A 21,276-nucleotide genomic window follows, 5' to 3' on the forward strand; every position below is an offset into this window, starting at 1 on the left:
TGCTTAATGAGTGATATTAATTATTAACAATGTAATATGTGCTGTCTACTGTCACTACTTTTCTTTTTATAGTGTTGATGCAGAAACTATCCACATCGGTAGATAAACTAGTAAGTAAAGATGCCATAAAATAAGTGTAAAGGAATGTAAAACATGAATTTAAATACATGTAGTAGAAATGTCTTACATTTTCTATTTATGTATGTTGCTTTAATTATGTTTCTTTCCACTCCTGTGTTTGATGATAACGTTTGTGTAAGCCCCGCCACACTTCTACAATTCACAATTCCCAGCAGACGCCTCTATCCAAAGCGACGTACATCAGAGAGGAAGTACAACACAAGCAAGGATCTACAAAAGAGGAAACAATGTCAGTAAGTGCAAACGATCAGCTTTAAGTCTGATCAGACACACAGGTGCTGACAGGCATTGCACAGAGGCAAAGCACAACATTGACGGCTGTTCTTGAGAGCTCTAATAATCAATATAGAAACCATCTTAAATTTGTCGTTATCAAACTAAAACATCTTCATTGTGCCGATCTATAGAAGCTAACAACAACCGACACATTGACCTAATGAAGTGACCTGAAGAACCTCAGCAAAATCAAAACCAAGAGATTTTTTTTAGTATAGACAAGCTCAATCATTAAACAAAGATCAACTCAAGCACTAATTCAGCAGAACACAACAACCCCACAACCCCTGACTGAGCGTCACAGCAGTCCCCACTCCAAAAGTCTCTCTCCTCTTGAACTCAGCTCTGGGCTTTAAAGCACTGAGGCCAGACGCACCTCATTACTCAGTAAGTGATCAGTAACTTCACCTGGGCGGAGCTGGAGACAACAGTAGGGGAGAAGGGACAAACAGCACAAGGACGCATGCATACATATTTGAAACTGAGGAGTGAATACCAAAAGAACATTTATTTTTACACTCAAATAGTACGAAGACTTTTCAAGAGCAGCACAAGTTAATAATGAGCTTGATTTTTACTATTTTTTTCTTGTCATTTCCAATTAAAAGGGTTGTTAGATCAATGAAATGGAGAAACAATAAAATACTGATAGACCTTGTTCTGCACTGTCTATATCCCATTTTGGAGATTATAAAACTTTTATTTTACCAACATGTTGATTGTCTTACTTTTGACAGTACCGTCTGAAGGTCATTTCATTGCCCCCCTGTCAGAGTCACAGTGAAGATATAATCTCTCCAAAAAAAGATTAATATGTTATTTTAGGTAACAACATCTTAATGCATCCTTAAATGTGCTCACTTGTGCATTAACACTGATTAAAGTGACGCAAAACTAGACATAAATGATGTGGTACATGGATCCAGAAGCTTGTTATGCTGTCTGCTGAGTCTTAAGTGAGAGCTGAATGTTGACATTATTCGGCTGATGTATTAGTGCCACCCACTGGCTAATTCCTGCTAACAGCACTCGTCTGTAGACAAAGAGCACAGTGGGAGCCACAGCTGTGTTTCCCATGATTATTCATAAACACTCTGCAAATACAAATGGATTTATAATCAGTTTAAAAATCACTCGTTACATCTGTGCCCCCGGGATGTGTTTCACATAGGGAGAAGCTGCGGAGCTAAACCCTGAGTATGAGATGTCGTTATGTTACACTGCGCTGAAAGAGGTGTGGAGTTGAAAATCTCACCTTAAGGTCTTTCTCGTCGTGTTTCTGGAGCTTTTTTTTTATTATCATGTAACAGAATCGTGTTTGGCTGAGGGCTTTTGAAGAGTTTGTGCAGATATCTGAGGTTCATATTTCTGATTAAAATGTGTCAGGAAAAAGCCAGAATATGAACCACCAAATCAAGCAGCCCTTTTATGAAGCAGTCTTTTAATTAGGGTTTCTTCTGCAGAACTTTCCCAGAGAAAAGACAATAACTATGACAAAGAAACTGTCTGCATTCCCCTTGAAGGTGTGAGCATATAAGAATAGAGTAATTCATGTATTACCCCTTTTTTTTTTAACAATCCAAAACCGAGACAGTGTATTGTTGTGCCTGCAGGACAAACAGTGTATGTGCTGGATAAGAAGCCTGCAGTACAAAGCCTATTTCACAAGACAGAGTTTCAACATTGTTATTGGCTTCCCCTTCTGAAGAATACCAATGTATTTTATCTCTGTTTACAAACAGCAACAACAGTGGTGTGAAAATCCAGATTGAACATGTTGTATTGTGAGATTAAAGTGTGTGGTGGACACAGGTCGGAGGAAGGGGGGAAAGGGCTGGGAATGTGGAGGGGAGGCTGTACAATGGAAAGTACATTTATTTGGAAACAAAGCAGACAGAAGCGTTTACTGTACAGGAAAAGAGGGGGGGGCAGTCAAGGAGGGGGAGGAAACTGCATGAAAACAAGGTGACGCCTACAGTGCTAACTCACACTGACTGGACTTGACAGGCAGAGATAAAGGCCGGAGAGAGGCGAGGAAAGTCCCTGAAACATTTAGCTTTACACGCTGTTTGACGTTGTTTGCAGTGACAGCAGAAGATCGAGGAACTGTCATCTTTAACGAGATTATTTCTCACAATGCCAAGGCAACTGCTTTGAAGATATTGTTTTTTATTTTATTTTGGGCCATGAATCTAGAATTGCCGAGTGAATTGCTGCACTTTAACCTCTGAGAAAGTGAACATTTAGAGTGGAAGAGCTTTTGATTTTGTGTTTTTGGTTTGCAACGGTGGAGAGGTAGGTGAACCCCACTCTTTTATAACTTAAAGCTAAACAGTAAAAGTGAATTCCGGGTTATACTCAATACAGGTTGGGTTGTGTTCCTGCACAGCTATCAGAGCTTCCTCTCTGTGTGTGTTTTTGTTGTAGCAGCTGTGCTTCAGGGGGTTCATTTTAGTTTTGGCACTGAACCCGTCCCCTACATCGTTCCAAGTTCTCTGCAGCGCCAGTGCTGCTGTTCTTTGGCTACTTCACAAACAAATTAGGAAAAGAAGAGAATACCCTAAACATTTGGATTGCATTTTTTTTTAATAGAGAGGACATGCTTCTTTAATTGTTTTTGCTCTCATTTTAATTTCACATTTTCTCTGGAGGTGGTATGATAATTCCTGCAACCCCTGCTGCAGAGGAACAGGGTAGAGATGATGTGCTGTTGCCGAGGTCATGGACAAATTCTGCTCTGTGTTCTCTGTCTGCAGCAGCAGGTGTTATGGATCTTCAGTGTTTCCTGAGCTGCAGAGTTGCCCTGCTGCTTTTCTTGAGTAAGGCTTTTTTTGTCATAATCCAGCATCTTAATGATTTCTGTTTTAAGCCCTGCATGAGACTGTAAAGAGAAAAACACATTTTTTTTTGTCCTGTGTGCAAGAGATAGCAAGCAGCCTTCTTTTCTTCTCTGAGAAGACAAATAAAGCTCAAGGCAGCGATTAGATGATGCACAACGATTTGCATGCAAAAGATCCCCAGTTAAAACTGCATTTTGCACTCATTCCAACACTTTCATTTTTTACTTCTCTTCTATCCTTTGCCTATGTAGTTATTTATGATTAATACTCCATGTGGTGTACGCAAAAAGACTCAGCAGGTCCAATGGAGTTTTGACACAGATTTTAGGATTTTGATGTGCTTTGATGGATATCGTATTAGGCATGGCTGTCGTGCACTATAAATCATCGCTTGACATTGTTTGACAAGAAGCAGCCATACATATTCATGAGGAACATGCCGAGGAGGGGATGAAGTGTTATGTCATTGTTTGCTCTAAAAGCATCCACTTCTGACCCAACAGTGCAGACCGTACAAAGGTCAAAATTATTGAATGTGGATCCTGCTTGTCATCTGAATATATATATATATATATATATATATATATATACTGGATGTGGTTTGAAGCATGCATTAAAAAAAGGTTGTATGATGTGTTGTCAGTGCCATGTGGGCTCCGCTGTATGTCTGTGGACATCCTCAACGAGGAGCTCATGTACGTCATCCCCGGCTCAATTCTGGTTCTGACAGCCCGCATCGAGCAGGGACCCCTGGAAGAGATCCTTATGGTGACCTGGGACCGGGAGCCTGAGTCTGGAGTCACTCCAAAGAGTGAGACTCTGGCCACTTGTCCTGGCAGTGGCTCCAAATGTGCTGGTACGAGGCCAAACGTCCATGGTAACATGCAGCAGCAGGAGACGACACTTCAGATTAATGGATACAGCGGCACGGACAGCGGAGTGTACGCTGTGACGGTGACGGATCACACAGGGGTCAAAACCACGGCACACTGCATCGTCAGGATGTATGGTACAGTATGACTGCAGCATGTGAAGGAAGTTACTGTCAAGTCTGTATACTCTGTAGACATTCATGAACTATTAGTAGAGTAAATTATGTCTTTATTGGCCAAGAGCCTTAACCCTGCATTCTCTTTATGGGTCAGCAGGGGGCGACTCCACTTTTCAGCAATTTTTCTGCTCTCGTTAGAGAAATATACGCTGCATTAATAACATTTTAAAATAAATTAGACTTATTTGTAGCACATGCTACTGTTTCTTCATAAGATTGTTTCCTTATTTTTTACACTTTTAATTTATTTGCTCAAATGATGACCTCATATGAGGACTTCTTGCTTAATCGCGGTGTAGCCTGCATTTTACTATAGATAAAATTTGTCAAATGTGTAAACCATATCAAGCTACAAACGTCAATAAACATAAATTAACATGTTTCAATCATAGATTTTGAGGAGGTTTTGTACCTGATCAAGTTCTCTGTTGGGGACGGCTGTAAAACATGCTAGTTTGGATCGCAACCATCTTGAATTTACACTGAAGGCTGTAATACGCTGTTATGACCACAAGATGGAGAACATAGTGTCAATGAACGAGGCCAACGAGCAGAATTAAGTATTATCAAAATGTAATGTCCCCATGTGAGGATGAAGAGTCTCAACATTACAGTATAAAGCTGTAAATGTGTTTTAATTTCACGCCAGCGGGCATTGTTTTATTCTGATAGTGGATGTCCTCATTTAGAATTATAGCACTTGAAATTACATTTGCTTATAGGCTTTGCTCTCGGGATCCTTCTTTTGTCTCGGCGCTTCTGCGATGAGTCTTTTCTCGTTGTCGCTTTTTTAGTTTCCTGTCAAAGCTTCTTTGCTTTCTCCCTCATCCGTCTGCTCTAACAGTATCAATTCATCAGCTCCGCGCTCCTCTGCATCTGCTCTCACAGCTTCCAGGGTTTTCCATCATCCCATTCTCTGACATTATGCCTCACTCTGCGGTCTCATTATTGTCTCTGAAACTGAGCCAGTTTCTCCTGACAGCCTTAAATGTCTCCCATGATTCTTTGTGTGTCGGACCCTCTTAGACAGCCCTCTGCCATTATTCTTATTTTATAACAGACAGAGCATCTCGCATCTCCTCGAGTCTCAGCTTTTAACCTTCATCTTGATCACCTTTCCTCAATCCTGCCTTCATCTTTTTCTGTCCGTCTGTGCAGAGGCGGTGCACCATGTCTCAGTCAGCATCAACAGTTCTCACGGTCCCTCGCTGGTCTGCGGCGAGGCCTGGGGGACGGACCCGCACTTCAGCTGGCTCCACGAGAGAGCTGCCATCACTCAGACTGTGGGGACAGTCTCTAAAGATGGAACGACACTGTTTGTGACCATGAAGCCTTTCTGTGGATTCTTCAGCTGCATTGTCAGCAACAAGCTGGGCTACAGCTCAGCCACCTACACTGCAGGTACATGATGACCCCATCTTGTTTTCTTTGTTCATCTTCAGAGCGTTTTCGTGGCTTTACAGCCCACAATATTACTGCTTTGGTTTCCTCACAGCTTCATAGTGAACAGTCAGCCAATCCTGCATGGTAGCTCTTGCTAAACCAAAACAAAAATCTCCCTTTGTACTGCAGGTGGCTGTACAAAAAACCCAATGTACATTACCTGCCAATGCCAAATTGCAAACACATGAATTTTAGCATTTAGCAGCTAATAGGTCAGATACAGTTCTTATGAATTGGTAGCAACCAAAACAGAGCTAAAAGGACAGGACATGACATGTGTTTTAATATGTAAATGTTGACAGCATTTTTAAATTCCATATTTGAAGAATTAGAATTCAAATTCAACCTTTAACAAAATTACAAATCCTAGATTCAACATTACACATCAGTGACAAAGAACCACACAGGATATTTTTCTTAATATATTAAAGAAGATCCAATCCAGCATCCTGAAAAATATGCGTACTTACACTTATACTTCTGCTAATTAGCGCCTGTGGATCAGTGGTAGAGTCGGTCGTCTCTCAACCAGTAGTTCAAGGTTCGATCCCCAGCTCCTGTTGTCACATGTTGACGTGTCCTTGGGTAATGAACCCTGAATGTGTTTAAATGGGATTATTATATTCTGATGAACACTTTGCACAGGAGCCTCTGCCATCACTGTGTGAATGTGGCGTTAATGTGGGTGAGACCTGCGGTGTAAAAAGCAACTTTGAGTACTCAGAAGACCAGACAAGTGCTATCAAGCTCAAGTGGATTTTTTCCATTTTCAAACCAAGCTTTGAATGACAGGTGACCTTTCTTACACTGCTGAACTAATAGTCAAGTCCCTGGTCCTCTGCTGGACCATCACTGGACATTTCTTTTGAGCGAGTATTCACAAAAATCAATAGCAAGTGACATACATTGTTTGAATTGTTTCATTAAATACACGAGATGCTTGTCAATTTTTAAAGATCATTCCACATGTAAAGAACTGGACGTTGACACATAATGTCACTAGTTGTCTATGTAACAAAACTTAACACAAATTGAGACCCTGTAGAGTCACTCCTGCACGGTAAATCTTGCTTAACAGAAGAAGAAAAAAAACTCTTCTTCTGCGTAGCTGCACCTCTCAAAAATAACAGACTGATGATGACTTTCACATCTTGTAATAGTTTCCCCTCTCTCTCTGGAAGACAATTTGTCCAAACGTGACAGTCGTGTTTGTGTTAGTGATGAACGTTGTGCAACATTGGGGATGTTGATTGGTGAGTGTTTTTCTATCTCTAACTACAGGAGATGGTAATTTTCCACTCCTGAGCTTAATTTGTGATGATAGTGGTGGAGACATGAACATCATGAAGTTAATCACTGGCAGAATTTGAACAGGTCCAAAAAAAACAGCGGTCTATTGCACATTGAGTACCCATACATGATGAGAATTTTTGTTTTCTATAAGGAGTTTAAGGATAAAAGATGGTTATGCCTGTTACATCTTACTTGAAGTCAGCCCATTGTCTGGTGTCCTAGATTTTTAGAAATCACACTCCTTGTTTCTGTTTTCAGCCGTGTCCTGAATTGCACTTCGTTTCCGTGTATTATATCACTGCTGGTGTTTGGGTGATAAAGGATTTTCCACGGTGCGATCAATAAATCACTCCCATCACTACTGCTACAGCTGCTATCACTGTTGCTAAACAGGCGGGACAAATGCAATTCTTTGTACCTGCCAAAAGGTGGGATGATCCAACAAGAGTGTTTTAGGATTCCTCCTGTTAGCTCCTGTTGTTTCACTCAGTTGAGCTGCTGAGAAGACATATTTCAGAGGACTTTTTTTTGCTATTTTAGGACATGACTTGTGTGTATTTTCTCCTAATGGGTGTCTTTTTTCTGGTTGACAGAACCTTGTGAGACGAAGGGCAGAGGGACCACAGCGGCCGTGGTGTGTCTTGTCCTCCTGCTGCTGGTCGGAGGAGTTCTGGCATTTCTGCTGTGGAGGTACAGGAATGCACGTTTATACCAGCAGTCACAACCACAGATCTCCTTACAGGCTAATGCCTTTTATAAAGCCGTGTGAGAAAAATAACAACGGCAGCTGCTGCTTTATTAAGAACATGAAAAAAGAGTTAAAAATATATACAGAAAAATGCAACAGCTAATGTGAGTGCAAGACGTGATGCATGTTTCTCAACGAACAATGCCATGTTGACTCAATCTTAACTGGACGCTTGGTTTCTTTACAGAAGACACAGGCACAATAACAGAGGCGAGAGGCTGCACGAACATTTGGACGATGCCATCTAAAGGACAGCCGAGGACACGTGTCTGTTACTCAAAGGTCTCGGGGAGGAGAACAGGAAATGGACAGGGCTGTAACGGTGGACCTTCCCGTCCTGTGAGCAATATGACCTTACGCTGCACTGAAACAATGTGAAGAGTGAACTGCTTACAGGCTAATAACAAATATCTTAAAATGGATATTGACCTTGAAGAGTCAGCATTGTTTTTATACACTGCCTCCTGCTGGACTGCACCTATTACTGTGTTCAATTAAAGCCTCTGGAAATCAGGCTTCAAACTGTAAAAATGCATTTATGATGTCAAAGATGGGAGTCTTTTTAGGCCTCCATAAAATCTGAATGAGAATAAACATTCATTACTAAATTAAACCCTAGGTCAAAAATGGCTTTTTATTCTGTATTGACCATTTCTCAAAACTCTGGGCGTGGCCAATTTAACATGTGATTGATATCTGCCTGGCTTTTTTTTTTTGTTAACACAATAATGATGCATGTGACATAAGTGCCATGCAGCACTTCACTGTCTGATTTGTCTGAGTCATCTGAGCTTGGATCGAATTAGAAAACAGAGGGATTTCTATGAGAAAACATTCATTTTTACCGGTCTCTGATTGGTTGATTGGTTACAAAAAGCTTTGCAAGTCCACGTCATAGTCACCAGATAACATGTAACCCTTAGCTTAGATGCCTCTATTTAATCTGTGATTGCAGTGCTAGCTGATGAACTGCTAAAATGTCACGTTCTGGTGTTGCTTACAAGCATTACAGAAGTCCCTCTGCAGACACTCAACACGTCAATACTTAGCCCAGGAAGGCCACTTGTGCAGTGTGAAAAGCTGATTTGCTGCTGTGTGTCTTTAAAAAAAAAAAAATGCTGAATATTATTTATAAATTTGCCAACGTAGCCACGCCCAAATCACGGCAGTACAATTTTATAGAAACTTAACCATTAATATTACAGAGTATGTTATTCCATTTGTTTAGTGTCATTATGATTTGGATTTCCAGGGGCTTTAAATTATTATTTTGTGTAAACTTTACAATGTATGAAAATGTTCATAATAAAATCCCTTCATGAGATGTGACTCAGCTCACTGATTCTGGAGTCATTAAATCAAATTAAAAGAAAAGGTTTGAGCACTGAATTCACAGGGCTAGTCTTAGCTTGCTACAGGCCAGGTTGCAAAGAAGCAACATTGTTCTTGGATTAATTGCACAGCAGTTAGCAAAACAGTAACTCGGCATTTAATTATTCCCATAGAGGCTTACATTTGTAGACCAGTTCACAAATATAAAGAAGGAGAACCTTCAAGTTTAATTTCCTGAGATGCTATCAAGTGTCTGTAACTGAAAATATATCATGAAACAAAACTTATCAGGCAAGAACATGTGTGACGAGGCTGTCTTTTCAAAAATGACAGATTCTACCTAGAGCCTAGCTGACCTGATTGACAGGCGGTTAAAACCGGCTTCAGCTCCAGCTCTTAGTCTGTAGTTAGGCTGACTGAAAGCTCGGGTGAGACAGTATTTCCAGCATGTCGACTGCCATCGATGGGACTTCAAAGTCCCCTGTAGTAACAGATGGGTGATGTCACTCAGGCTCCTTCATTAATATTTACAGTCGGTTTAAGCTCACTGTGATCCTGACTCACATTGAATTCAACTTCACACATTTTTATTAGACACTTTTATCTTGCCCCCCCACCATGAAGAAACCACAAATTGTGTGTGAGACTTATTTCTCTGGAAATCATCGACACAGTCAATGTTAACTTTCCCAGCATGTCCATCACGCCCCATGTGAAATGAACCCTCTAACCCTGAGCAGTATAATGAGATATACTGGACCACATAGAGGAAGTGAGACCATGAGGAGCCAGAGGCCAAACTCAGGACAAATTGTATCACGTGTGTGGGAGGAAAAAGCAATTGAACATCTGCCATGAAAGTTAAGGTGTGCCTCTGGGAGTTTTAGCCAAAGACTGCTTTCTATGCCAATAATTCAAAATGTATCAAAGAATAGCCGCTCCATTTGCAGCTACAAAAGTCCTCAATATCGCCTGAAAAGTAGATACAGTTTTTAACTCCCTGTGGTTTCATCCCAAGGTGGAAAAAGACAATGATGAAATATTCTGAAAATGGAATGAGAAATGTTGAGTGATATGTGTCGAATACAGATCACTCTAAAGTCAGATTATCGCTGAGGTTCCATGCCCCTTTAAATTGCACCTTTTATGTAATAACAGTTTTCAGCTTTGCAAATGTTGGAAATATAAAGAAATCTCTGAAGATGACAATGTGAGCGTAACAAGGTGAAGGATCATTTCTCATATGGCTCCCTCAGCCAGATTTGTGCCAAACACCCCCCCCCCGCCACCCCACCCCACCCCTATCGCTAGCCCATTAGTACTGCTCCTATTGTACCTCAGTGCTCCGTTGCGTTCATGTGCCTCCTGTCAGACTTCAGAGGAAGTGGAGGTGCAGGAGACTCACATCCATCATGTGGAGCTAATCCTGCAGGCTGCAGAGCCTCCTCTAGAGCTGGATCCTCGCTCTTAAGAGCTTGTATCTGAAGGAGTGAAGATATCATTCAACAGTGGTAGTGTGGTGGTATTCTATAAATGTAAAATGATTAACCAATCAAGCAAGTTGATACAGTGAGCATTGATTGTGTAGCAAAGATAAGTCCTGAGTGACATCTTGTATCGTCATGCATAAACCCATCGTAGTTTACTGTAAAAGGAAAAAAAGTGCATAACACCATCAAAACTGAAAATATAGCGTAATTTCCTGTTTTAGTTCTAGGGGCCACAGAAGCTCTGCCTGTATGGGACTTGGGTTGGGAACCGATGAGTGGCAGGTGGTAAGTCTGGAAATTGGTCTGTTAGCTTGAGAGATACCGGTTCACTTCCTGAGCACTACCGAGGTGCCCTTGAGCAAGGCACCGAAACCCCTCCCACCAGCTCAGGAGTGCTCACTCACTCTGACATCTCTCCATTAGTGGATGTCCATAGGATCCTATTTGTGCATTTCTGTGTCGCATGTTCAACAACAGAGTAAATCCCCCTTCCTATGATTAATAAAGTATAGGCTATATCTTATTTTCTTCTTTATTCCCAATGTCCAGCTCTTCAGGGAAATCCATCAGCCTGTGTTTGAAAAACATGAAGTACCATTTTTTTTTTTTAAATGTTATTATCTTCAGTAGGGCAAAAGTACTAAAGAGTCAATGTTATTTCCGTTTTATTCATTGTATTCGTGGAAAACAAAAGTAAGAGTAGCAACTAAAGGCCTTGACCTTTAACGGAAAAAAGATAATGAAGCAAAATACCTACTTTTGAACTGTTCCAGTAGCTCCACAAAACACATTAATTATATTTTCCATGCCAGTTTGGGTTGAAATGGCCCTGACCAGCTGACTGTGGAGAGAGGTCAAAAATATTAAACATCATTGACCCAGAAACTGCTCCTAAAACAGACCTGGTACAGCCACATTTCCAGCTCTGTGAGGCTGCAGCATTAGTAGCCTACTTCCTTATCTGCTTTTAAAAGTGAGCAGGAAAATGAACTTCAAATCTGTAATGATGTTTAAAAGTTCAAGGCTGTAAAGTGTATCCACGCTTCCATCAAATCTTTAAAATCAAACTCAAATTGCAGTGTAATTTAATCCATCAAAACATTTAAAAGGAGCTACCATTCAAGCTAAATGCTAACGACAGCCTGCTAATATACTAATAAAGAATTGTAAACATGTTGATGTTTAGCTATAAAGGAATGTTTATCATTTTCACCTCATATGTTAACATGTTCGCATGCTAACAGTTGTTTATTAGCGCTCATTGGTTTCGCAGGTATTTGACGATAAAACAGAAATCGGAAAAAAACTGAAATCCTGATACAAATTGGACAACACCCAAATGATTATGACCCATCCTCTCTGCATAATCTAAATCTGTACAGAATGTAATGGGTATTTGATGAATATTTCAGTCTGGATCATCAACAATCAAACTGGTGTTAGCTAAAACACAGCATTCTGATATTAGCTCATTTTATTTGTTGAGAAAAAGCTGGACTGGGTACCTTCCTATTTCTTATTTCTGGTTTTGCACAACATTCCCATAAAGAAACTGTGTAAATAATTCAATCCAACACAGACTGCTGGCTAGACTCAGAGGACTGACAAGTAAACAATAACTGAGGAACGGCAGGGAAGGGCTAACTGCTACAATGCGGCATGTGTCATAATTCATACAGTCCAGGAAAGTCTGCCTGCTGATCTCTGACAGCTCAATATTATCTTATCACCATCTCTGCTCTCTCTGGTCTCTCTCTCTCACACACACACACACACACACACACACACACACACACAATAGCTGATTCAGGCTTATTTATGGCATGCATTGTACTCTGCAGCTTTAAAGAGGAGTGAAGTAATCCCCAACATCTCCATGAGAAACATCAGCGGCCACTCTTCCCTCTGCTGACCCCAATTATTCAACGTCTGTGTGTATACATTCAAGCTGTTTTTCTCTTATCACAGCTCTCGATTTCCTGCCAGAACTATACTTATTCATGCTTACAGAAAAGCAGAAGAAGAAAAAAATAATGGGTTCTCTGGTGTGATAGGAAAAAAAGTTCAAGACAATTCTGAGAGCTGGTCATTTCAAAATCAAAGCCTGTTTTATTCAGCTACCAGTACTTAGAAAAGCAATAATTCACATTTTCAGGGATGTATTTGCTCTCTTGTTGAGGGTGAGATTCAAAGATTATTTGCACTCTCGTAGCCTAAATGCAAAGCTTTACAGCCAGGATCTGTTCTAATTGGTTTAGCTGAGCACAATCGTCTATCATCATCTGATAGGCGATGATTGCCTTTGGGATGCGAGGTTCAACCATAGATCATAAGTTACACAGTGGCTTCACTCTGGCTCACTTCAGCAGTATGAGCCTTGTTGGAGCCAATATTTGTAATTTATTTGTTGTTGTTTTATCTCTAAAACTGCGATTTTGTATCACCAGTGTAATTCTGGCACTGAACACTAGGTGGAGTCATGGTTTGTGCCGGGCATTAAGCCATGACTCCATGTTTGATTGACACCAGTGGAATTGGAAGCAAACGTTTTTTTAACCATGTTGGTGCAACAGGTTATGAGTACCTATATATTTTGAGTTTATATGTCATATTGTTCTGGATTATTGGAATCCAAAATCATTGGTGCATTTCATCGTTTGTTTGTAACTGTTGAAAAATGTATTTAAAATGTCAGAAGAGAAAAGTTGCATTGGACATTTATGGATTGACCAGAAAATGCGTCTGGAACTTGTCCCACAATTCACTCTCAGTGGTCCTATGTTAGACAATAGTGTGTTTGTTGGAAATCGATTTTCTTGTGATTTAGTTGTAACTGAGTTTGCTGAAATAACAACATGATGAGGCAGATTGCTAAAAATGTAAAAAGTCAAGCTTTGTCAGCTCTGTCTTCAAGAGGAGAAGATAACTTTTAAACAGCTTGTTTGTTGAATAGAGGTCTGATCAATCAATTATGATGCTTTCAGGTAGTCCCAGAAACGGTTTGTTTTTCATGACACAGCGTTGAATTCGTGATACAGCTAACCACATTTTTTTCTCTCTCTATTTTGGTTGAGTAAATAAATGACACACATTATGATAATAAACTAGTTTTATAATTCGTAGAGTTATGCTAAGCTAAGCTAACTAGCTCTCAGTGTAGAGTTTAAAACTGAGTTAAAGTGAGATTTTTCGTTTATCATTACATATGTACGGTGGCCGGTAGGGGTCAAACGCTCAGCAACTGATGAAACGACATACATTTAGAAAAACGCGCAGCATATATAGAAACGCTGCACATTAGTGATGTGTAGTTCATGAACGATTCGTTCAAAACGAACAAATCATCTGGGTGAACGAACTGAACTGAATCACTTGAATAGAGTCGTTAATTTCTCAACTCTCAACTTCTCTCTCTCTAGACCGTAAGAGTCACTCAAAGCCCGCCCTCCCTCCTCTCCTCAGTCAGTACAGTGTGTGTGTGTGTGTGTGTGTGTGTGTGTGTGTGTGTGTGTGTGTGTGTGTGTGTGTGTGTGTGTGTGTGTGTGTGTGTGTGTGCTCTCGTTCTCGTGTGTGAGCTCTCGTTCAGTTCCGCTCTTCCTCTCAGTTCGTTCACTGAACGAACTGAGAGGAAGAGCGGATCTCTCGTTCAGTGAACGAACTGAACGTGTACTGAACGTACTGAACAGAACGGTCGGGGAAAATAAATGTGATTGTTTTAGCAGCTTTCAGTTTGCAAACTGTAACTTTATCCAACTAAATTCTCAGCTCATTGGTTTATTATTCACCACCGGCTGTTCTCGGTACGATCGTGAGCAGAACTAAGCGTTCGGCCGTGTTTCAGCTTATTAAATTCTGATTCACAGACAGAGCTGCGGAGAAGTACTGAACGATTCGGTGAACGAATCTTTTGAACGAATCACTTTACTGAACTGATTCTACTGATTCAGTACACTGAAAAGAACTGCTTTTCACATCACTACTGCACATTCAAAAGCAAATGCAAACTACCACAACAAATGCAAAGGCTGAAACGCGCTGCAAAAGAAACAAATGCGCTGCAAATAGGCAAACAACTGTATAAGCATCAAACGTGCTGCAAAACGAAACTTAAGTCAAAACACACACAACCAGAAAACAACAGCAAACACAGAAACGCTGCAAGTCCAGCCTTAAATGGAAGTGCTCCAGGCCTGTAGGGGCGCTGTGAAACTGTTTATTTACGGGAGCGAGTAAGAGAGACAGCTAGGATCAGAAAGTTATGTTTAGATGGGGAAGTTGTATCGTTGAAAGACACAGGATAACTTCAATGTTACTGAAACGCAGAGATTAGGATTAGGAGAGATAAATCGACTGGGTTTTTGACATCGGGGACGAGAGCCGAGTGTGGGTCCGTGGCTGCAGCCCCGGGATGCCTGGAGCTAGCTCTGGGGCTATGAGCTCCAGCTGCAACTCATCCCTCCTGCACCCGCTTTACCAGCCTGACACTTTGTGCTTGCCCCGTCCCCGGAGTCCATGTTGAACTCGCTAATCATCTCTTTGCAACAGTTTAACATTATTCCCTGTCATCAAACACTGACACTTCACCCACGGAGAGCCCTCTGCCCCGGGCCTGACAAGTTCAAAATCCTGGCAGACTGAAGTCCCGTACTCAAGCCAGGCAATGGTGCCGGTAGCCGGGCATCCAATTTAGCAAAGCCACCGCTCAGCAAGACCTCATTTCTCAAAGTTGTGTTTTTCCCCCCTCCATGTTATAAAGTTGTGTTTGTGCACAATAGAAAGTGGGGCATAGTTTTGTTTCTATACTTGCAGCGCGTTTGATGCTTATGCAGTTGTTTTGCCTATTTGCAGCGCGTTTGTTTCTTTTGAAGCACGTTTGTGTCTTTGCATTTGTTGTGGTAGTTTGCATTTGCTTTTGAATGTGCAGCGTTTCTATATATGCTGAGCGTTTTTTCTAAATGTATGTCATTTCATCAGTTGCTGAGCATTTGACCCCTACCGGCCACCGTACATATGAGCTATAAAAAAAAACTGCAATAAGAAAAATACTACAATCATTTAGGTCACCTTAAAAGACTGAATCAAAAGATGCAAACCTTTAATAACTTTTGTGATGTTTTTTTTTAGGTGAATCTACCCAGATTATCCAACAGAACAAAAAGTGAACTTTTACAAAAAATTGCACAAATGGGCGAGAAGAAATTGCCTGCCTGGCAACATTGCAAGCTTTGGCTATAGCAAGATATTTATCTAATGAAAATATGTAAGGGCGGTATAAATCTTCTGATATCTTTCCCAGCAGTAAAATGAAAAAGCCAATTTTCCGAAATATTCCATAAGTTATTGTCATTTTGGATCAAATGTTGAGTATTTCTTTGTGAACTTTTAATAAAAGTGCATCAAAATAAACCTGGGTTACTTCATCATTTTCCACAAACCTTTAAAAAAAAGTGCCAAATATTCAGTCAGCAGACAGTAAATCACAAAGTATGCTTACATCCACAAAAGCCTGTGCTCTTATTAATTCAGTATTTGTTGCTGACTGTGCCCTGCAGACGCCAGCTCCTGTGCTGGGACTGGGATGTTCTTCCGGAGCCGCTGGATCCTCTTTTGCAGGTTGACATAATTCTCTCTGCCTTGAGTCATTTGTCATAGATGGGACAGGGGAGGCAGTGGTGGGGGTGGAGGTGTGCAGCCTGAGAGTCAAGTTGTTTTCCCCTTTATATCATCATCCTCCTACCTGACAAAAACCACGCTGGAGGTTAGAGGTAAGATAAAAACGTCAGAGTCGAGATGCAGCTCTGACAGAGAAAGATGTCAGAGTACTTTGGGAATCGTGCCATACACAGCCTGATGGATTCTGAAAGTCTCAATCTAACATGCCCACACTTCCCTCTGTCCTCCCGGGCCCTTTTGTTTCCAATTCAGCCCTCATCGTGACTCCGCTCTGTACCTGACCTCTGGACACACACAACCTTTTATATCCTGTACACACTAAGCTCATCATGAGTCCTGACGGAGGACAGGCACTCTTATTCTTCTCCTGGTGAACTGCTCCTTCTCCTGGTGAGCAGTGGAACTGCAGGAAACATTGTTTATCCAGGATGCTGATGGTGCCAAAGAGACAGACAGAGCATAGATTCCCTACATAGTTTAAAGTAAACAATGACAACGATGGATCACAGGTAAACTCTGAATGCCCAGTACTCTGCGGGCATTCATTCATTTGAAAGACTTTGCTGATATTTAACAGTAAATAATGGTTGAATTTTTTTTATCAGATTTGTGTCATGTATTTGACTCAACTTAACCATGTGAAGTGTTCTCAGGTCCTACCTTTTTTGAACATATAGATCTTGTCTAAAGAAAAATCTTAAATGGGTCTTCAAAAAATGCATCTCAGAACCATGCTTATAACAAAAGGCTGCAGCTTGTCAGCCATGAATGTGGAAGAATTAGCCTTCAAAAAGACAAAAAGATTCAGCCACCGCTTTTGATTTTTTTTTTCTTTTTAATCTCGGGTTCAGCATTTTGATCTTTGCCATCTCTGGGTTGTTTGGAGGAGGAGGAGGGGCCATATTTAGACCCCATAGATTTGTGTTGCTACATTTTTTAATCCTGGTTGACAGGCTGCCGGTGAAACACCTTCAAGCTCCCTATTAGGTCATGTCATAGATGTATTTTTGTTTTATCACTTCATGCTTTAGTTCTAGACTTACCTGGCTGTCTTCCAGATTCCTGCCCCCCTGTTTTTCCCCGCCTCCTGAGTCAGACCCGCCTTAAGTGGACTCACATGTGTCTTCCATTTGTCTTTGTACATAAATCCTGTGTGTCCTTATTCTTGTCGTCAGTTCTTCAGTGTTCCTTCGTGTCTCATCATCTCAGCCTTCTTGTTCCCAAGACTCATGAGCGATTTTTGTTGATTGACCATGACTTGTTTTCTGACTCTCCCTCCCCTCGTGGATTTGAGTCGATCATCAGTCTTTATCTTCAGTGTAACAGCCACGGCAGCCTCTTGTCAATCACAGGTAGCCACTTCCTGAAGCAAATACTGTTTTATTTCTCTCTGCATACAACCATCATTTACTAAATGAACGTTTTTGCTTTGTTGAAGAAGACTTCTAATTGGTGATTCATCTTTAAAAAATGAGATAAATGTTATAGCTAAAAGATGAGGAAAGGCAAAGCAAGGCAAGTTTATTTATATCGCACATTTCAGCAACAAGGCAATTCAAAACTCTTCACACAAGACATCACAAGCACCAGGACAAAGAAATTAAAATACCTCAAACAGAAGCTAAAATATAATAAGAGTTACCTAAAAAAAGGTGCAGTGCAAAGTTACTGTGTATAACATAGACATGTGATTTCTAGCAGAGAGCCTGACTGCTTTTGATCAAAACGCCTCCATTTATAGCTGCAAGGTTGAGGTCGAGGTGAAGTTTATCATCATTATCTACTGAAGGAAACCTGCAGACACTAAGAAGCAAAAGAAAAGCAAATGAGCACCAAAGATGGCTACATGTCTGAGTTTTTGTTTGGGATAGTTTTTAAGTCAAATAACCTTTTAATGAGCGAGAGGATGAAAGAAAAATAAGTACCATTTCAACCTCATCAGTGTGATCAGCTCTATTAGAGACACCTGTTTCTACATTGGTCTGCTTTGTAAACCCGTTTATAAAAATGGCGATTCAGAGATGTATTGAAGTTGACATATACTTTCAGTTGTTGTTTACTTTAATCAGAATGATTTATGTTGCTGCTTTGGTAATTATGATAAAGTGTTGACTGCATAAATTGCTGCAGCATCAATAGTTGATTTAGGGTAATGATGTAACGTAGCGAGGGAGGAAGTGTCTAACGAACATGACAGATGCCCCTGCTGTGACTGAGAGACTTTTAAAAGGATCCGTCAAACAATCCAACAAACTTTATTCTCAGACATGATTTAATTAAACACCTCTGACGGTTTAAAAACAGCCTCAGGGATTGGCTGTGATCTCGTTTTTTGGGGGGGGGTTTTTGTAAATCGTTTGGTGACAGTTGTTGATGAACTCAAGTCTAACTTGTACGACTCTGTTTCACAAGAAAACATGTTTTGACAAACTGCCAGAGCGGCTGTGAGATTTTAAAACGGTTGCAGACAGAACCAAATGTTGGCTTCACGAGGTGTGTGAAGTCAAGCAAATTAATAATGTTAAAGATGCATTAAAAAAGGGGCGCAGATGGCCTAGCGGTTAGTTCTGGCACTATGTACGGAGGCCATGGTCCTCCAAGCGAGCGACCGCGGGTTCAAGTCTGACCTGTGGCTCCTTTCCCGCATCACATTCCCTGCTCTCTCCCGATTTCCTACTCTATCCACTGTCCTATACAATAAAGGCAAAGAAATACCAAAAAAATCTAAAAAAAAAAAAAAAAAAAGCATTAAAAAAAACATGCTGTGGATAACCACCACACGATTTATTTTTAGAGTTCCTCTGAGCTCTCGTGAACATTTTAGCATCTTCAGCTTGTTTGCTTTTTAAACATAACATGTTTGGTTCAGACTCAACTCTTAGTCTCCACCAATCAAAACAGAAAACTATTTCATTTTAGAAACACATGAAAACCCACTCCACAGTTGCTGTCATGCACCAGACAGAGGCAGACAAAGTTAGTATCAAGCTGTTTGACAAAGAGGAGCAATTATCTGCTAAAGAGTTCGACTTTTCCCTCTGGAGTGGGTAAAGGCCTCTCTCTCTCTCTCTCATTAATGCGTTTGGCTGATGTGGTCGGTCACATCGTGTTCCCTCCAAACACTTTAAAGGAAGAGTCGAGCGATTATCTTTTTGTTTTCACCTCTCAAGACAAGACAATTAAAAGTACCATCAAAAACATTTTAAAGCCCAACAATGGCGGTTGCCGTTGGCTTTAGTCCTCCAAGCAGGCGGCCCGGGTTTGAATCAGACAATTTGTGACTCTATCCACTGTCCTATCTCTAAATAAAGGCATAACAAGCTTCCAAAATAAAACCTTTTAAAAAAAAAACCATCTTAGGCTAACTTTTAGTCAACCTAGAAACAGCCTACCCTATAACCTAGAGCTGACACTTTGCTGCCCCCTAGTGGTCAACAAAGGTGCCGTTGTATTTTTTTCTATGTTGACATCACTGATTTGCCAAAGGTAAAGCCTAAAATGTTTGATGGCAAAAATCTGCGCATATTTATGTTCCATGAAATGAAATGTTTGCCGCTGCTGTAATAGGTGAAAAAACGTTACGCCGGTAATTTTAGTCCCACAGAGAGGATGTTTGACTAAAGTGTTTCCCTTCTTCATCTAAATGATGTTGGTAAATTAACACCATCATGTAGTCAGTAGGATGTAGCTGTGTGCAGGGAGCTGTTTATTACAGTTAATCAGTGTCGAGTCTCAGCCTACAGAGCATCTGGTTTCTCACAGAGCATCCATCTCTGGGTTTTTAATGACTGGAAGTGTTTCTGCTCAGAGATGAGCGTTTGCTGTTTATTAATACGCTCTCATTATTATGCGCTGTGAGGAGAAAAAAACAGGTTTGTACCTCTTCAGCTGAGTTAATCAGTAAACCAATAATTGGACAAGAGAGGCCATTAATCAGCAGTCATCATTCACACTTGAACTGTGTTGTATGTCATTTAACAGTTTTACCTGTGAGTACACTTAAAGAGGACATATTATCCTCCTATTCCACCTTTTCAAACAGTCCCCCTGTGGTCTAAATGAAACATCTGTGCTGTGCTTTGGTCAAAATATAACATGAATCAAGCACCAGAGGAGGTTTGTGACCCTGTATAAACCAGCTCTCTCAGAACGCTCCATTTTGGTGTGTGTGTCTCTTTAAATGCAATGAGGCCCCCCCCCCCCCCCCCCCCCCCCTGAGTTTTCCCAGTAGAGTCCATGGGTGGAGATACCAGGGAAAGGGAGGGGATTTTTTTTTACCAGAATCCCACTGTGGTTTTCAAATATAATCTGACAATTTCTCATATTTCAGATCATAAATATAGAAAGATTCTGATCTCCACACAGGTGTTTGCATGTTAGACCTCTTGCCTTGTTGTGAACTGTGTGAAATCGAACTAAAAAAATAATGTAAATTAGGTTGACCTTTATGAACAGGTGCACTAATGTGGAGTTATAACACACCAACACAGTCAAGGAGGTCAAATAAGACAAAACAAGTATGTAACCTTTGTGTATTTAAGGGACTGACAATAGTCCCTCTCACTCCTACTACAGTTCAGGTAGCCCATGTGCCTTTCCACCCTCACACCCCACCTGTAAACACTTCAGCTCATTAGTGAACACATCTCCGGTCCACCTCTGTGTGTGTGTGCACGCGTGTGTTTGTTTAGGTGTTGGTGTGTAGAGTAAAATGCACACAAGGATGACCATCATGTGTTTTTTAAAGTATTAATATTGATGGACATGAGTCCCTTGTTGTTCCCATTTTTGCAGGATTGCAACTAATACAGGTTTCTGAATAAAAAACATAAAATCCATGTTTGATTTAAAGATGCTTCCATCATATCATCATCATCATATAGGAGCGGTTTGGCCTGACAAACATTTTTGCAACTCTCCATTTTCAACCTCTGTGCTGGAAATGATTATGGAGAGACCCTAAAGGTTGGATTGAAAAGAGTCGAGACA

The 21,276-nt window shown here is 40.7% G+C and overlaps 1 protein-coding gene across 1 annotated transcript; it reads left to right on the forward strand.

Moving 5' to 3' along the window:
* Nucleotides 1-104: 104 nt before the first annotated feature.
* si:dkeyp-97a10.2 (uncharacterized) lies at nt 105-8,410 on the forward strand. The gene is made up of 7 exons (XM_061050108.1): nt 105-110; nt 294-370; nt 3,174-3,236; nt 3,901-4,266; nt 5,467-5,709; nt 7,638-7,734; nt 7,980-8,410. The coding sequence occupies exons 3-7, from the start codon at nt 3,185-3,187 to the stop codon at nt 8,038-8,040; spliced, it is 819 nt and encodes a 272-aa protein (XP_060906091.1). The 5' UTR covers nt 105-110; nt 294-370; nt 3,174-3,184; the 3' UTR covers nt 8,041-8,410.
* The last annotated feature ends 12,866 nt before the right edge of the window (nt 8,411-21,276 follow it).

Source organism: Labrus mixtus, chromosome 11 (assembly GCF_963584025.1).
Source record: "Labrus mixtus chromosome 11, fLabMix1.1, whole genome shotgun sequence".
Classification (NCBI taxonomy): Eukaryota; Metazoa; Chordata; class Actinopteri; order Labriformes; family Labridae; genus Labrus; species Labrus mixtus.

Bases quoted from the DNA above. Each gene is read 5' to 3' on its own strand.
- si:dkeyp-97a10.2 (XM_061050108.1), top strand. From the start codon at position 3,185: ATGGATCTTCAGTGTTTCCTGAGCTGCAGAGTTGCCCTGCTGCTTTTC. The intron at 5,710-7,637 runs GTACATGATGAC...TCTGGTTGACAG, and splicing joins CTCAGCCACCTACACTGCAG to AACCTTGTGAGACGAAGGGC. The intron at 7,735-7,979 runs GTACAGGAATGC...GTTTCTTTACAG, and splicing joins CTGGCATTTCTGCTGTGGAG to AAGACACAGGCACAATAACA.